The sequence below is a fragment of the Oryzias latipes genome, chromosome 18, assembly GCF_053564925.1.
Source record: "Oryzias latipes strain Hd-rR chromosome 18, Olatipes_Hd-rR_3.1".
Taxonomy (NCBI): domain Eukaryota; kingdom Metazoa; phylum Chordata; class Actinopteri; order Beloniformes; family Adrianichthyidae; genus Oryzias; species Oryzias latipes.
This window is the reverse complement of record NC_136254.1, coordinates 32,277,282-32,293,777: the sequence shown is the minus strand read 5'-3', so window position 1 is coordinate 32,293,777 and position 16,496 is coordinate 32,277,282. Positions and strand designations below refer to the sequence as shown.

General features: G+C 41.3%; 1 protein-coding gene across 1 annotated transcript in view; it reads left to right on the top strand.

The window, feature by feature from the left end:
- The first annotated feature begins 14,788 nt into the window (after positions 1-14,788).
- The window catches only part of LOC105357844 (alpha-tectorin-like), a 63,876-nt gene continuing 62,168 nt past the window's right edge, over positions 14,789-16,496 (top strand). The window contains exons 1-6 of the mRNA XM_078935827.1: positions 14,789-14,932; positions 15,245-15,311; positions 15,412-15,647; positions 15,760-15,989; positions 16,092-16,154; positions 16,263-16,462. Coding sequence (XP_078791953.1) covers positions 14,804-14,932; positions 15,245-15,311; positions 15,412-15,647; positions 15,760-15,989; positions 16,092-16,154; positions 16,263-16,462 — 925 coding nt within the window. The 5' untranslated portion in view covers positions 14,789-14,803. The remainder of the gene's footprint in view (positions 14,933-15,244; positions 15,312-15,411; positions 15,648-15,759; positions 15,990-16,091; positions 16,155-16,262; positions 16,463-16,496) is intronic.

Below are 16,496 nucleotides of genomic sequence, written 5' to 3'. Positions count from 1 at the left end.
GAGGTTTGGTGGAGGCGGAGCTATCTGGAAAACCACTCCCTATTCTGTTTTATGCCACAATGATGTTACTCCATCCAACGGCAGTTTGGATGTCAAGCTGGGCAGATGTACCAAAGGCTTCAACAAGTACATCCAGCCTCACAAGTGAGCCCCGCCCACATGCCAGGAGGAAAACTGGGTTGGGTGTGGTGCAAACGAGAATGTTTACCTCACCGGTAATTGTTTTTCCTAAACTTTTACCAGGATGTGAGTCATTGTTTCACAATGAACGCTTGTAAAGTTCTGCATTATTGATTATAATAAAGCAAGTATGTCAAACTATTTCCTGTCCCTGCCATCAATCAAAATGACACTTCCTTATTTGTTTTCCACCTTGATTTCTTGTAAACAGTCGTTTGCTTTACTGCATTCAAGCTTGCTTGGTGTCTGCGACCTCTTTCAACTGAGCATAATCCTAAAAGGTTTGACTGCAACAAACAGAAAATTCTTCAAGTTTGATTGGTCAGAGGCATTGTAACCTGCTCCATGCAGAAGATTCTAGAAGTAGAAGATCCTACTCACGGTTGTAAACCTTCACATATTGAAGAGCATCATAGAGGTGTTGGACTGAATGGACCAGATTAGAAAACCCTTATAGTCATTATACACAGTTGGATTTTTGAAAAAAGCACTTCAAAAGGGCATTCTGCAGTATATAAATAATGTACACAGACAAATAAGACTGATAAAACATAATAGTCAGATGAATAAACCTGAGTTCAACTGGTGGCAGCTCTGGGAAAGAAACTGTCCCAGAGTCTGTTTGTTGTGGGCGATTTGGACCTGAAACAGCTGCTAGAGGATAAATCACGGTTAAAGAGGAAAAACAACAGGCTGGGTTTTGTTCTTTAGAATGTTTCTGGCCCTGCTGGGATGGTGGGAGTTGTAGATGGAGGTTATGAAGTGCAGATAGCAGCCAATGATTGTCTGTGTGGTTTTGGTCACTATCCTCTCAACCTCTGTGCAGCTGGAGACCAAACTGACAGCATAGCTCAGCATCCTCTTATGCTGGAATAATAGAAGATCATCAGCTGGGTTGTGTAGTTGCTGCTTCCTGAAAACCTTTAGGAAGTTTAGCCGCTGCTGGGTCTTTATGACCAGAGCTGAGGTGATGACTGATCAGGAGGGGTCTGCAGGGATGATTGGAGGCCCCCCCCCCCCCCCCCCCCCGCCCGATTACTAGCAGGTACATTCAGCAGGGTCGCTTCTAGGAACTGTAACAATGAGCAGATAAGGATGAAACGAGGCCAGAGCTCAGGTGTGTTGGAGATTGACACTTGTGTTGGGAGTAAATTAAAATGGAAGAGAAACTACTTTAGGTTTTTACAACAGTGACCTACTTCCATTTTCAATTTAATAAAACCACTCCTTTTTATTTATTACTTTTCTGCATTCAAAAAAAACTCTCAGCCTCTGAAACATTCATGTCTGTGAAATTTACTTTTCTTCATGTAATATATTATAATTATTATTATTTTAGAAATGTATGGCTGCTTAATCCAATTAATTCACTGAATATTTTAATTTTATCCCGATGCTTAAAATTATAATCATTATTAAAAAAACACTGTGGTTTGGAAATTTGGGGAATAACTGAATACTTTAAACTTTTATAATTAAGAAATTGCAGCTCAGACTTTGTTAGCGTACAGTTAATTAAAGTATACTTACAGCTTTAGCACCATGTTTTAAAGTGAGTTTCAATTTGACGAAAGGGCTTGGCCAGAATTTTAATGACTACCCTGAGTAAAGAGTAAAGGCTGAATACCACCATATGGTATTTACTGTAATAAATCTGTACTATCAAAGCAAAGACACACAAAGCTTTAATAATACTACATTTAAATAGAGCAACATGAGGGTTGCTTGGACACTACACAGTTTTCTAAAACATCAGACACCAAACTAATAAATCAATTGAAGTCTAGAAATTAGACTGTCCACCCATCCATCTTCTAAACCTCCATCCTTTCAGGGACTGAGTATGCTGGAGCCTATCCCAGCCTCTGTCAGGGGAGGCAGGGTGCACACAGAATGGTTACCAGTCCATCACAGGGCCACAAGGAGACAGAAAAGCAAAAACACATTCAATAGAGACATCAAGTAACATATGAAGCCTGTTTTGGACTGTGGAAAATGTGGAGAAAACCCACAGGGGGAACACTCATAGCTTCAGAGAAGTTGTGTGACAACTCCACACAGAAAGGCCTTTACCAGTATTTGAACCAGGACCTCGTCCCTGTGAGTACAGAATGCTGGGTACTACATCGTATGCTGCCCCAGAACGTCTTTTCTGTGTTTTAATTACATTAGGAATGTTCAACTATCTCACTATTCATTTAGACTTGACTTGTTTCTTTTTCAACACAAGTTTTTGCTGTTGGTCATCCAACCCTGCTATTGTGTTGTTTCTTATTAAGTCCACAATATCAGTTTCTTTTTTCAAATTCAAACTAACAAAGAGTTTCCATTGAATGAGCAGCGATTAAGCAAGAGCTTGCTATTGTAACAACCATCAGATGTTCTGGGATTTCACAGGCAGTTGTGTTTTACATACCAACAAGTGTTCAGCTTTAATACTTAAAGTTTGCTAGTATCTAAAACTCATAAAGTACCAACAAATGTTCATATGTGTAAATTCATGCTTGCAATCTTTCTTGCAAACTTCTTGATCAAACTCAAATTCACACTCATTGAAATAACAATCAGATCCAGCTTTGAAAGTTCAATCGTAACCATACTTTAGCTGGTAGCCCCCAGCCCACCAACCAAAGCCTGACTCAGACCATCTGAGTGCTGCTTATTGTTTAGGTTTGGTTTATTTTTCCATCTATCCAGCCATTTCCTTCTGTTCAGCTGGGACTGGATTGTGGTAACAGCAGTTTAGGCAAAGATGCCCAGACTTCTCTATGTGCCACCCCTTCCTCCAGCTCCTCTGGGGGAACTCAGAGGTGTTCCCCACTGTCTCCGCCCAGTGGGACTTACAAGGAACACCTCCACCTGGTGGTATCCAAGACGCAACAGACGTCTGAGCTATCTCAACAACCCCTACTTCCATGTTGTCAATTTCATGTTTCAATATATATTCTCTTATTTTGCTCTCCTGAAGACAGTTGGATGCTCCTCAGATCAGAAGACCCTATAGTGAAAAGAAAACTGTATATTTATGTTGTGCACACTAGTTATTCATTTAGAACATAATTTTGGGGAATCTTTACAAGAAAGAGGACCAAAGGGTGTCCTGCCATAACAGGCGGATCACATAACTCAGCTTCCCTTGATACGGTCCACTCCATGGTCCATGATCGTGAAATATCTGATTAACCCTTGTGCTATCTTAGATGACCCCACCCTTCCATTGACGTGTTCTCCCTACCATGACAAAGGTGGATAAAGGTGGAAAGTAGGCCTGGGCGATAAATCGATTCAATGAATTAATTCGAATTTTTTGTTACGGGCGATTTCAAAAATAACTAAATCGAGTTTTTATGTGGCACATTTTTGGCTCCCCGGAGCTTCCGTAGCGTTAGTTTCACACGGCGGTATGGCGCGCGACAATCAACACACAACACAGCAAGCGACAGCATGGCTACCGGTGACAGTGGGAAGTTTGTTCCCAAGAAAGAAATAAAATCATCTGTTGTTTGGAACTGGTACGGGTTTACTGCCACAGACGTGGAGGAAGAGACCCCCCCCCGCCTAAAGCCCATCGGAGTCAAAGACTGTCACGCGCGCTCGCGTGGCACGCGCTCAGTTCTCTTACACACGCGGTTAGTTGTTGTTGTTGTTTGTTAATAAAGAATACTGGGTTGTAATTATTACTTGTACCGGTATATTCATTTTTTTTTTCTTTTTTTTTTCAACTTGTCCTGTCCAACAGCTGGGCAGGCAGATGAGAGCTGACGGCCTCTTGTGTTGGACATATTTTACTTTAACAAGAGGGGTTATTAATCTTCAGACAAACCAAAGGTATTGTAACCTACTTAGAAAAAGCATTTAATTTTCCTACTGGCAATTAAAGGGTTAATTTTTCCTTTGCGGTAGAGATGGTTTGGCCCTCCAGGCATACCATGCAGGGCTCTGTGGAGGGTGCCATCTTGTGTCTGCGTGTTTTTTTTTCTTGCAAGCACGAGGCAGAGAAGGAGCTGCGTGACCAGCAGAGAAAGATCGGCAGTGTTATAGACGGAAGCAGAAAAATAATTTAAAGAGTTAAAATAAGCTACTTTTTGTTTTTTTGAGATCGGTTACGTTGTGTGCCGAAAGAACATTTTCAGAGCGGCTACGTTGTGAACGCGTGTCGTGTATAAGAATTTTTGGAAACTCCGGTGAGTAGGAAAGAGTTGTATGTGGAGTTGACGGTTATGTTTTAAATTAAATTTTGTTAAAAAGGGGAACAAAACAATTCGGAGTATGTAGAAAATGTTAAGTTGTGTATTAACTGTGTTATAAATGTTTACTTTATTTGATCTCTTTCTGGTATACATATGCGTGAATATGTACTTTTGAAAAGTTAATTGAAAAGGTGGTTGAAGTATTCATTGTTTAAAAAGAATTGTATTATACCATGGTTATAATAATTTTATTTGTTAAAACTTTATTCATACAGTTATTTTTTTCAGATTTGTGGAAAGGGAAATTCCTTTTACTAATAGTAAATACTTGTTAAAAGGATTACTGAATTTTCTGTTCGTAAATTGGTTTTGGTGAACTACTAAAAAAAGAAAACCATAAAAACAATTTCCAAATTACAGGGAAAAGATATTGAGTCTATTGAAAGATGAGATCTCACTTGAAATATAGATTATAATGTGTCTGATTTATTCTGTACTATGTGCAGAATTGTTTTTGATGACCCTCAATTGTAGCTCGGACTACAATTCTTCATTGGAAGTGGATGGCGAGCCAGGCGTAGAACGAGAGTATCCTGTTGAAGATTGACGTACAGTGTGGCCAGCTGTTACTGATTCCCATCAACAGGATTGAACCCAATCTGACAGGACAAGAGATAAGGAATATTCCTATACACATTCATTTATCCTACCCGGGTAGAGAACAAATTGAGTGCACAAACGAGACAAAGGACAATTTATTTTATACTATTTTTTTTATAAAGCTGATTTATTTTGTAAAAGAATTCAGTTTTAGGAACAAATTATTGTTTATGTTGTTTTTCTATTTTGTGTTGTGAAAGGTAATGTAATAAACCTGCCCTCTGTTATTTAAACACATTGTTGTTTTTTCTTCTCTTCGTAAATAGAACCTAGTAACTTTGTGTAGCTTTTGCTGGTTAAGTTTGACACAAGTGCTACATAAACTTCTAATCTAATCTTCTAATCTTCAGACAAACCAAAGGTATGTCTGAATAAACCCCTTTTGTAATTGAGGCCAAACTTTATTAATTTCAATCATGTCTGAAAATCTTTGGTGATGGACCGGACGGAAAAGGAAAGAAGGGAAGAAGAGAGAGGGACGTTAGAGAGAGGGGGGGTAGGGGGTGATAATAGGAGGGGAAGGGGGATAAGACCATGAAGCAGCATAAAGCAACAAGTTTACTGGTTGTTAATCATTATGGTAAGGTTCAAATGCAGTACAAAAAGGGCGGGGCCTGTCCACACACACACTCAAATGTTATAAACACACCTGCTAGCTGCAAAAATGTCCACCTGTCGACATGTACACAAAACAGATAGTGTTCACACGCATACTTATGCTTTAAAACCAACTAGTGTGAAATATTTCAGTCATTCAGTCATGCAAACTGTTAGTGCCCAGCCATCCCCACCCCAAGACCCCCACCGCAGCAGCAGCGGCAGCCGGAATCCCCCCAACGCCACACGGGAACCGGCAGGGAACAACCGCCGCCCGGGCGACCAAGCCCGCCACCCAGGCCAGGGCCAGCAGGGCCGACGCAAGGCCCCCAGAGCCAGAGAGCAGGGAGGCACTGAGGGAAAGAGAGGGCCGCCCCAGCCCAACCAGGAGAGCAGCCCCCCCGCCGCGCCGGGAGAACCCAACGCAGGGCCCCACCGGAGAAGGACGCCCACAGCCCCAGACGAGCACCCCACCACCACCCAGGAGTTCCGGGCATCCCCCCGCCCCAACCCCAGGTACGAGCCAGGACCCCCCAAGGGAGACCCGCTCCGCACTCCAGGCAGCCATCCGCCCACTCCATACGGCAACCATAGGAAGGGGGCCACTGCCTAGTAAACCCCCCCCCAAGGCTCATCGCAGGCTAAGCCCCCCACCCCCTCACCCTATTATGAGGTTATATGAGGAAGTGGGTAAGTTGGGGACAGCTGATAGACTGTCCCCCGGTGGTCAAACAGCTGTCCCCCGCCCCCCCCCCCCCCCAACAAGGGGGCCAGGCCCACCCAGCCCAGGGGCCCCACCCCCGGAGGCGCCGACACCCCAGGCCCAGCACCACCCCCCCCACACAGAGAGAGAGGAGCCAGAAAGCGTTGGCCCCCCCCGGAGCAAGCCCAGGCCCCCACCCCCAAACGCCGGCCCTAGAAGAGCTCTGGTCAGGCCTCGACGGGACCGAGGCAGCCAACCGGCCGGGGAAACCGCCGATGGCCTCAGCGGAGACCCCGACCCGTCAACCCCCCCCTGCCCCGTACCAATAGTGCCCCCCCCTTCCCCAGAATGCCCCCCCACAGGACAGGGCCGACAAGACCCCCCACCCCACCCCATCCCCCCGACCCCGCAGCCGAAGCGGATGACACCCAGAGCGACCGGGGGCCCCAAGAGGGTTGTCCCGTCCCGCCCCAGAGCCAGGGAAGGGCCGATCCCAGCCCCAGGTGTAGATGGGAAGCCCATCCAGCGCCGCTGGGCCCCCCCCCGAGCAGCGCCCCCCGCCAACCCCCCCCAGCACAGGCAAAGGGACCACCCCCCCAATCCAAGCCAGACCACCACCCCACCCCCCCACCACGCACCCCCACACCCAAGCCCAGAGGACCACGCAGCGCCCCAGCCCGCCCCACCCAGGCGCCGGACCCGACCCCCCGACCAACGGAGCCCCCACCACCCCCCGCCAGGCACCGGAGGCCCCGACCCCCACCCCGGCCCACGGCAGAAGGGCAAGGAGCAGCGACGACCAGGCCCCCCCACCCCCTAAGTCATGGAGTTAGCTATGGGAGACCAGAGAAACTGAATTCTTTCAAAGTTACTTGAACTTTGGGCTGACATTTTTTCCAAGCTGATATGATCAAGCAGCAGATTTCTGTGTTGACTTATATTTATATTTTTTTTGCTTTTCCAATTTATTAAAATAGTTTTTTTAGCAATGCAAAGAGTTATGAAAATGATAGAGCCTAATCCTCCTTCTACATCGATGGCACTCATGTCACCAAGCACACAAAGTGACGGTGAAGCTGTGATTGAAACCTTAAGCCAGACTGATAGATCGGCACATACCTGCTGCCAGAGAGCCTGGACAGGCGTGCAGAACCATAGTGCATGCATGTAATTGTCGGGTAGATTACTGTCACAGTGCTGACAAATGTCTGAGTTACTGAGACCCATCTTGAACATCCTCTGTCCAGTGTAGTAAATTCTGTGAAGAGTTTTGAAATGGATTAGCTTCAGATTTGGACTTTTTGTCATTTTAAAGGTGTTTAGAAAAAGTTCTGACCAAAAACTTTCATCTGTGCTGATGCTCAAATCCGCATCCCATTTTGTCGTCGGAAGTGAAATATTGTTATCTAAATTACATAAAAGTTTGTATATTTTGGAGAGAGTTTTATTCATTGAGAAATTGATCAGAGTGGTAACTATATCTGGAAGCTTTAAATCGTTGTCTCTGTATTTAAACTTTTTAGTAATAATTGATTTAAGTTGCTGATATTCCAAGAAGTTATATATTCCATGTTTGTCTTGAAGTTCCTGGGGAGTTATGAATCTTCTATCAATAATTATGTGCTCTAGTTGTTTTATGCCCCCTGCTTGCCAAGCTGGGAAGTGGATAATTTTTTTGTTTATAAGGATGTCTGGGTTGTTCCAGATGGGTGTCATTTTGCACGGTTGAATTGATGATTGTATATTCATTTGCCACGCGGCCGCCGTAGGATTTTGTTTTCGGAGGAGGCGGCCGCGAGGGGGGGATGGTGACCGCGACTCCTGCTGCTTCATCATCTTCTTAGTAATTAAAACCTTAGACCCCATATATGCAGTGGCGCCACCAGGGGGTGGCCAGGGGTGGCCACGGCCACGCCTCTACGACACCTGGCCACCCCAGTGGAAATTACCGTCATTAACTGATCTAAAACATTTTCCATCTCCAGGATATCAGCTCTGTGTTCATCCAAACAACCCCTGATAAAACTCTTTGAAATTAGGAATATGAAAGATCGTAAATACTTTTTTTCTTTGTGTTTATTTGATTCTGTTAAAGACATTTTGATAAGAATGGCGGTACGCCGATTTAGCTGCAGTTTTAACTGTTTTCTGAAAGGTCCCGCCCCTTTTACTGTCTCCACCAATCATTCTTGAAGGCTTAATCACATGTCATCAGTCTGACCAATCAGAAGTGGTTAAAGTCTTTACTTCCTTGTTCTGATTCTGCTCATAAAGCCGCTCAGTTCCAAGAAAAGTACCAGATAAAGCTCGTCTTTAGCGGTGTAGCTTTCCACAGAATCCGGTATCAGACCGTGAAAAGTGAACAAAACAATGAAGCTCAGTGACGCTAGTCTTTTTGCGTTTGGCGGCTGTTTACATCTCCCATGATGCATTGGGTTAAAGTGACAGCATCTCACCGCACAATGAGTCTATCCTCTTAACGTCTTGTAACAACAACGAACACACATCAAACAGTTTTTGAATCTTTTCACTTAACTTTTATTACATCAGCTTTTTCTGCCACAATTATCACAAAAATGCATGTGAGATTGCAGAGGGACTGTAGATCAATACAGACTATGAGTTTCTCCTTTTTTTCTAAAAAATGTTTTACATTTTTTTTTGCTGGTTTGTCAAGGTTAAAGTGTGCCGTGGCTCAAAAATGATTTTTGGTTTTTGGCTTGGGAAAGAACATGTATTATATGTGTAACATTTAGCAAAAAAAGGCTGCACACAGCCTTGCATCCAACTGATGGTTTGATGACAACAATTTGTCTGCATACACACAAAAGACCTGCAAATATGGAATAATTACAACAGCAGCTACACATAAATAATATGTAATCAATTCAAGAAACATTTTTAGAAATTAAAAACTTTTATGCTTTCGCGGGCCACATGAAAAAACATGGCGGGCCAAATTTGGCCCCCGGGCCTTGAGTTTGACACATGTGCTTTAGAAAATGGTGCTACTGTCAAGATGAATGTTTGTCTCCTTTTAGTCTAGACTACAAAGTGGGACTTAAAACAAAGCTGGGATTTTAAGTAAGTAAGTAAACTTTTTATTTTGAACAAGTGAAAACAAGGTTAGAATGACAAAATAGGACAAAAACAAGACAAAATTATATAAACAACACAAGTCCAAAAGGGAGTGAGAAGAAAATTCTTATATTTAACTTTGATTCCAGGACTGTGTTCATCCCAGAAATGGGGGTTACATTTGTCTTGGGTTTGATTAAATAAAAGCAACATTTGCTTTAAGTTGTCTGCCGTTTGTACTTATTGCTTTCCTTAAGTAGGGTGGGGGGAAAAAAATCGGGGAAAAATCGGAAATCGAATAAAAAAAAAAAAAACATCGGAGATTTTATTTTTAGGCCGTATCGCCCAGCCCTAGTGGAAAGATTTCATGTAATCTATGGACACCAGTGAGGATCACAAATCATTGAAGAAAAAAGGTTCAGAGCTCTGTCTAGTGGGTCTAGATGACCCAACTCCCAATGGTAAAGTGCCTAGGATAGCACAAGGGTTAATGAGTTGTGGTCCTCCACATGCACTGTTGTCAACTCTTTAGTAAGAAAAATAGCAATCTGCTCACCTAGAAATTCATTTTATGATTTCTGTTGAATCTCTGACTGCATAGTTTCAGAGAAGTTGCGTGACAACTCCACACAGAAAGGCCTTTACCAGTATTTGAACCAGGACCTCTAAAGAGTGCTGGTTACTACACGGTAGTGCTGCCCTAGAGCATCCTGTCTGTGTTTTAATTAACTTTGGAATGGTAAACTATCTCACTTGTCACTTAGATTTGCCTTTTTTTTAAGAGATTCTTTTTCATGACAGGTTTTTGTTGTCAGTCATCCAACCCTGCTTTTGTTCATTTATTATATTTAGCACATGAAAAATATTGCGACATCAGACAAGATAATAAAACAGAAGATAAACTAGAACATTCACATTGAAAAGGACAGTGAAGGGTTCAGAAAAGTGGAAGAAGCCGTAAAGGATTCTATGACAAAAGACAATGAATAAAAAAAAATACCAAGGAATAAAATGAGATATGGCAAAAAACAAACAATTTACATAAAATAATTAGTATTTGGCTGACAGTCTGTTTTTTATTTGTTTTTTTAAATTGACAAGGAGCTTGCACATCTTGAATATCTACCGTTTTCTTCTATCATTCCATTTTGTTCTGACCATCGAGGACCAGGTTGTGGGGGCAGCAATCTAAGCTTAGAAACTCAGACTTTTCTCTTTCTGGCCATTTCCTCTGGGGGGGATCTCAAGGCTTCCCCAAGCCGGCCAAGAGGTGTAGTCTACCCAGCGTGTCCTGCACAGAATTGAAATTTCTTTTCTGTATTAGAATCAGAGCCTCTAATGTGCTCATTGATTTTTCTGGTTCCTAGAGATTTTCCCTATTTTTGTGGGGACTCTTTGTTATTAAACCTTTTGTACTTTCTACCAGTTAAGTTCAAGTTCATACTGCACTTGGGTACAGAGACTGAACAGAGACTGTTCATGTTTTTAAAAAAAGGCTTAAGAACTGCCTTTTTAATTTAGGTTTTAGTTGAATTTTAGGAATTTATTTGATATTTTCATTAATTATGTTGTCTCTTAACTAGCTTTATATGTGAATGCATATACATTTATTTATTTATTTTTTTAATTATGTGTATCTATTTAATTAATTATTTGTATGTATTTATTTATTTGTAAATTGTATATGTCTATTAAGGTTTATTTGTGTAATTATTTGTTTTTTGTTCCTGCTTTAAATACATTTTCATTTGTATTCGATTCTTTTTCTGTTTTACTTGTAACTCCAGTGTTTTCCTCAGAGGGATCCCCCCACATTGGTAATTGACCCCTCTCAGTGAACGGGGTCACTGCAGTGGGACCTGCTGGGTCTGACTCTTTTGATCGGATCTGGGGGGGTTCCTGTGGTAGTGTACTCTGTGAGGGGGGGGGGGGGGGTCACTGATGTGGACATGTCCCCAGAATATCGTTTCCCCACTTGAGGATGAAGCCAGGTCTCTACATTCCATCCTTTTGTCTCTTTTTACCATGGTGTGTTTGTGTGTGTGTGTGGGGGGGGGGTGTCGGCATTGTTTGTCGTGTCATCTTGTTTTTAAATTTGATTGTATTTTATGCAAAGTACTTTAAGTGACATGTGTTGGAAAGGTGCTATATAAATAAAGGTTGATTTGATTTGAACAACATCCCCAAGGCCTCATCAGCCGGAAGCACCAGGCCTTTCAGGCCTTTCAGGCCCATGAGTCATCCCAACCCACATACCTGGACTGGAACTGGGTTAGGTGTGCTGCTAGTGAAAAGGCAGTTTTATTAAATTGTGCTTTCTCTTGTTTAGCTAGGATGTGAAAAATTGTTTCATAATGAAAGCTTTTCAAAGTTTCCTGTTCAATCACCTTTCAATGCAATAAGTCAAAATGAAACCTAATTATTTTCCTTTGATTCTACAAAATTAATTTTCCAAGAGTTCTTACCAACAGCCAAAGTAAACACAGAGGAAACCTAAAATTAGGATATTTAGACAGAACATTACACACTAAATGACTTCAGATATAAGAATTAGACTGTATTTGTTTTAATGACCATTGAAATGTTGAACCGCTTTACTTGTAATCATTCAGGTTTGGTGTTCATGAGAGTTAAAGTTCCTTGTAAGTTTATTGCCACACAGTGCTTATTTGTAGTGCTGTTGCCTATTCAAAAGAAATGTTTTATTTGTGTGAATGTAAATAACAAAACTGACTTTATTACCAACAAGACAGCAGCTCAAATGACATACTGCTGTCAATGAGGTCAGGGTTTTTTTTTGTTTTGTTTCGATACAATAAAGCTTTAGGCACAAAAACTATGCAGTTTTCATAGAATGTTGACCAATGCCCAAAAACTCATGAATTATCCCACAAGCGTTAAGAGTTTCAGACACCATCACCTCAACACCAGAAACAACTTTTCCCAACTATTCTGATTATCTGGATGCTGCTTTTTAAATGCTGTCCCTCACAATTACTTCATATAAATCAGTACTTATAAAAGTCACACAATATGATTTACTGGATTGCATTTTTTAATCCTGTCTCTTAAAGTTCAAAACCATACATGACTAACATCACAGTTGTTGTATTTAGTGCGACAACTTCCAGAATCTGTGACTGACAAATCCTTTGTTGCCTCAGTCAAATTGATCATCTGCTCCTCTCAGATAAAGATTTCAAGAGTCCAGGATTGCTTTAGACAAAAAATACATACATACAGTGGGGCAAAAAAGGAGTTAGTCAGCCACCAATTGTGCAGGTTCTCCCACTTATAAAGATGGCAGAGGCCTGTCATTTGCATCATGGGTTTAACTCAACTATGAGAGACAAAATGAAACACCAGAAAATCAAATTGTCTGATTTAAAAAAATGTATATATAATTGATGGTGGAAAATAAGTATTTGGTCAATAACAAAATTTAAACTCAATACTTTTTTGTACACCCTTTGTTGGCAATGACAGCAGTTAAGCATATTCTGTGAGTCTTCACAAACTGTTTCTGGTATTTTGGCCCATTCCTCCATACAGATCTCCTCTAGAGCAGTGATGTTTTGGGGCTGTTAGGGCAACAGTTGGACCAAGTCGATCTAGCAGATGTAGCAAATTCCTCAACAAGTACATTCAGCCCCTCAAGTCAGTCCAATCCACATACCAGGAGAGGAACTGGGTTGGGAATGCCTTAAACTGAAAGACTTTTCATAATTATTTTTTTCTTTTGTGAAGATGTGAGCAATCGTTACATCAATGAAAGGTGTCAAGTTCTGCATGATTCATCCATTGTGATAAGACTAGAACACCACATAATCAACTGCAACTGTAAGAAGTCCAAATGAAACCAGACAATGTTTTCTTAAATGATTTCTCATAAATGAAGAGTTTTATAGGATTGACGTTTACTTGGCATCTGCAACCCATTTCCACTGAGCCGTGACACTACAAAAACAGTAGATTCTGTGAAAAAAAAATAAAATCCACCAAAGCAATCAGACTGAACTACAAGAGCCTAGATAACCATTTTCAGTTTAGCATTAAGCTACTTTTCTGGATAGAAGTGTGAGGATTCTGCACTTGGATTTTAGGGATGTGTCAGTTTTTGTCATGGTCTGTTTTTCTTGTCTGCCTCACCAGGTTAAGATTGATCATCCACAGCTGTCTTCATTTAGTTGAAGTAGTAAATCACCCTCAGTGTATTTGGAATTTGTAAAAAATATATGTAAAAAATATATAAAAAAAAAAATATTTGATGTTGTAACTTTAAGAAATCAGAATCTTTATCGTCATTATGCAGTGCATAATGAAATTTCTTTCCAGCAGCTCTTTTCCAACAAATACCAAAAATACTGTAAAAAAATAATAAATAACGACTGAGACTGTACAGTAAAATGGGATGAATATTGCACATATGAATGAATATATACATGATTGAAAGTGCAGCCAGAGCATTGTCAACTGTGTAGTAACGGGGGATTAGTGGGTTATGTTAAGTCCGAGGGGGGGGGGGGGGGTGTATGGAAACTCACAGCTCTGATGAAGAAGCTGTTCCTCAGTCTCTTCGTGTGGGTAGGGGTACAAACAGTTGGTGTCCCGGGTGGGTGATTGAATTGTTTCATGAATTGAAATTGTAATGAAAGGAATTATTCATAAATATTTTGGAATTCACGCTCTAAATGTAAACCTCAACCTCATTATTTAAATTAATACCATTGAAATACGACATTTTGATCTCTTCAAGTTTTTAGAAAGCTCATTCTTTTAAAACTAGAATTTTTAATTATTAATAATTCAGGTTAAACAAAGTTTCAAGTGGAATTTCAATATCAGAAAAATGTTCTTGGAAAGAGTTGTAACCTGTTTTTTTTCTTTAATAGTCAGATTGAGCAATTTGACCTGAATATTACCCAATTTAGTGTAATAAACCGGTTTTGTCAATCCTAAATGCCAAAGCAATGACAGACGATGCCTGAATAATGAACATTCAGACGGAACAAAATTCCAAACATATTTTGAAAGACATCACAGATTAAAATTTTATTTCTCCTCTAGTTTCTCCTTACAAGAAATAGAACTTGGCCCATCAACGACGTGACACATAAGATATTTGAAACTTTTGAACTAAACATTACTTTGACTTGATTTTGTTTTTTACAACCTTTTTGCAGAAACTTCTTTATCGAGTTTATTTGATTTATGATTCAGAAAGTTGATGACATATTCTCAGTTTATGTTTTTCTTAACTAGTTAACAGTTAATTAAAAAAATACACAATGGTACATTCCAAGCTGCTGATTCATCACATTACAGGTTGGTTCCCCTCAGGTGATACACCTCCAGCCCTCCCCTTGAATTCTTCTGGGTGTGGATAGAGGCCAGAATGAGCATAAAAAGAGGCAGACAGAGAGCCAGAGACACAACGGTGATCTCCACCAACACCCTGAGCAGGATCTTCAGAGAAAAGGAGAAGCATCATCATCATCTTCACTCTTCCTCCTGTCTGCTGAGGGTAAGACAGACTGCAGACCTGTTGGAGCATCCTTCTGTCAAGTTGATTCCTTACATGAATTGTTGAGAGTTTCAAACTGATTCAAAGTCATTTATACCTTTTTATCAAGTAGCATCACTGTAGCTTAAATCCGTCAATCAATCTATTTATTTCTGTTTTTTGAAAAATTAGTTTGGGGTAAAATGGGGTGTTCTTCTGAACAATTGTACAAAATTACAAAGTGGTTTATAAATTGGAGCATCTATGCCAATCTGAAGATTTTAATGTACATTTAATTAAAATAAAAATTTACTTTCCATTTCTATTTTCCAGCCTGATCTGATATCCTCCAACATGCTCCGCCCCCTGCTCTTCCTGTTTGCTGTCAGTGAACTGACAGGTAAGAACTAACAAAGTATTGATAAACCATGTTCTGAAAATCAGATGATCTATTTATACAAAGTTTGGTTTAAAACTCTCACCTGTCTCCATCTTTGCAGGCGTCCATGGAAACCTGTGCACAGTCACTGGTCCCTCTGTCATTGACATCAGTGGAAATGTCAACTCAGTGTCAGACCGGTGTGAGTACACTCTGCTGCAGGATCAGTCTGCTGGATTCACTCTGAAGGCCAACTTTCTGGAACGGCGTCGCAGAGATGTGAGCTTTGTGGACAGTGTCACTCTGGACTTCAGTGAGGATGATGACATTCAGCTGCTACAAGGACACAGAGTCCTGGTAAGCTGACTAAAACCTCATGAGTTGATCTCCTCCACACCTCCTCTGCTCTGAAGATGATTGAGGAGTTTTACTGACTGTTTCCTCCTTCAATCTGTCTGCTGTCCAACAGGTGGGAGGCTCACCTGTGACCCTCAGTGGTTCAGTCCAGACGTTTAATGGTGTTGGTCTCTCCAAGGACCAGACTGGAGTCACTGCCAATATTTCACTCAATGGTTCACCTGTGTCTCTGTTCTTTGATGGAACCACAGCTCAGATCTACATTGATGTACCTGTCAATGTTAAGGGTCTGTGTGCAGACTCTAGCAGTTCCTCATCTTCAAGGCTGTCCAGTGACTCCAGGTAACATCTGATCACAAAGTCAGAGTCTCACTGATTGCTGCTCTGCTGCTGTTTGATGAAAGATTAGAACAGTCCTGACTGTGTGTTGTTTGTCGCCTGCAGCTGTCAGCAACAGTATGTAGACCCTGCTGACGACACCATCAACCCCATTACTGTGATTGAACAGTAAGCAGATTCCTCCATTCATCTTCAGTGATTTCAGTGATAAAGAACAAGTATAAATGATCATCTGTTTAATGTCTTCTCTGTTTTTCTCTTTCCTGCATTGAACAGGTGTGACGTCCTGTCAGCTGCACCATTCTCCTCCTGTAATGCTGTTGTTGATCCAGAGTCATACATAATTGCCTGCAGAAGCACTTTGAACAAGTATCCTGCAGTGGACGGTCTCAGGTGTCAGTTCCTTAAGGCCTACGCCAAAGCCTGCCAGAAGAGTCAATCTACCGTGCAGAACTGGTGGACAGCAGCTAAGTGCCGTAAGAACGTTACAGAAATGATCTTTGTTTGTCA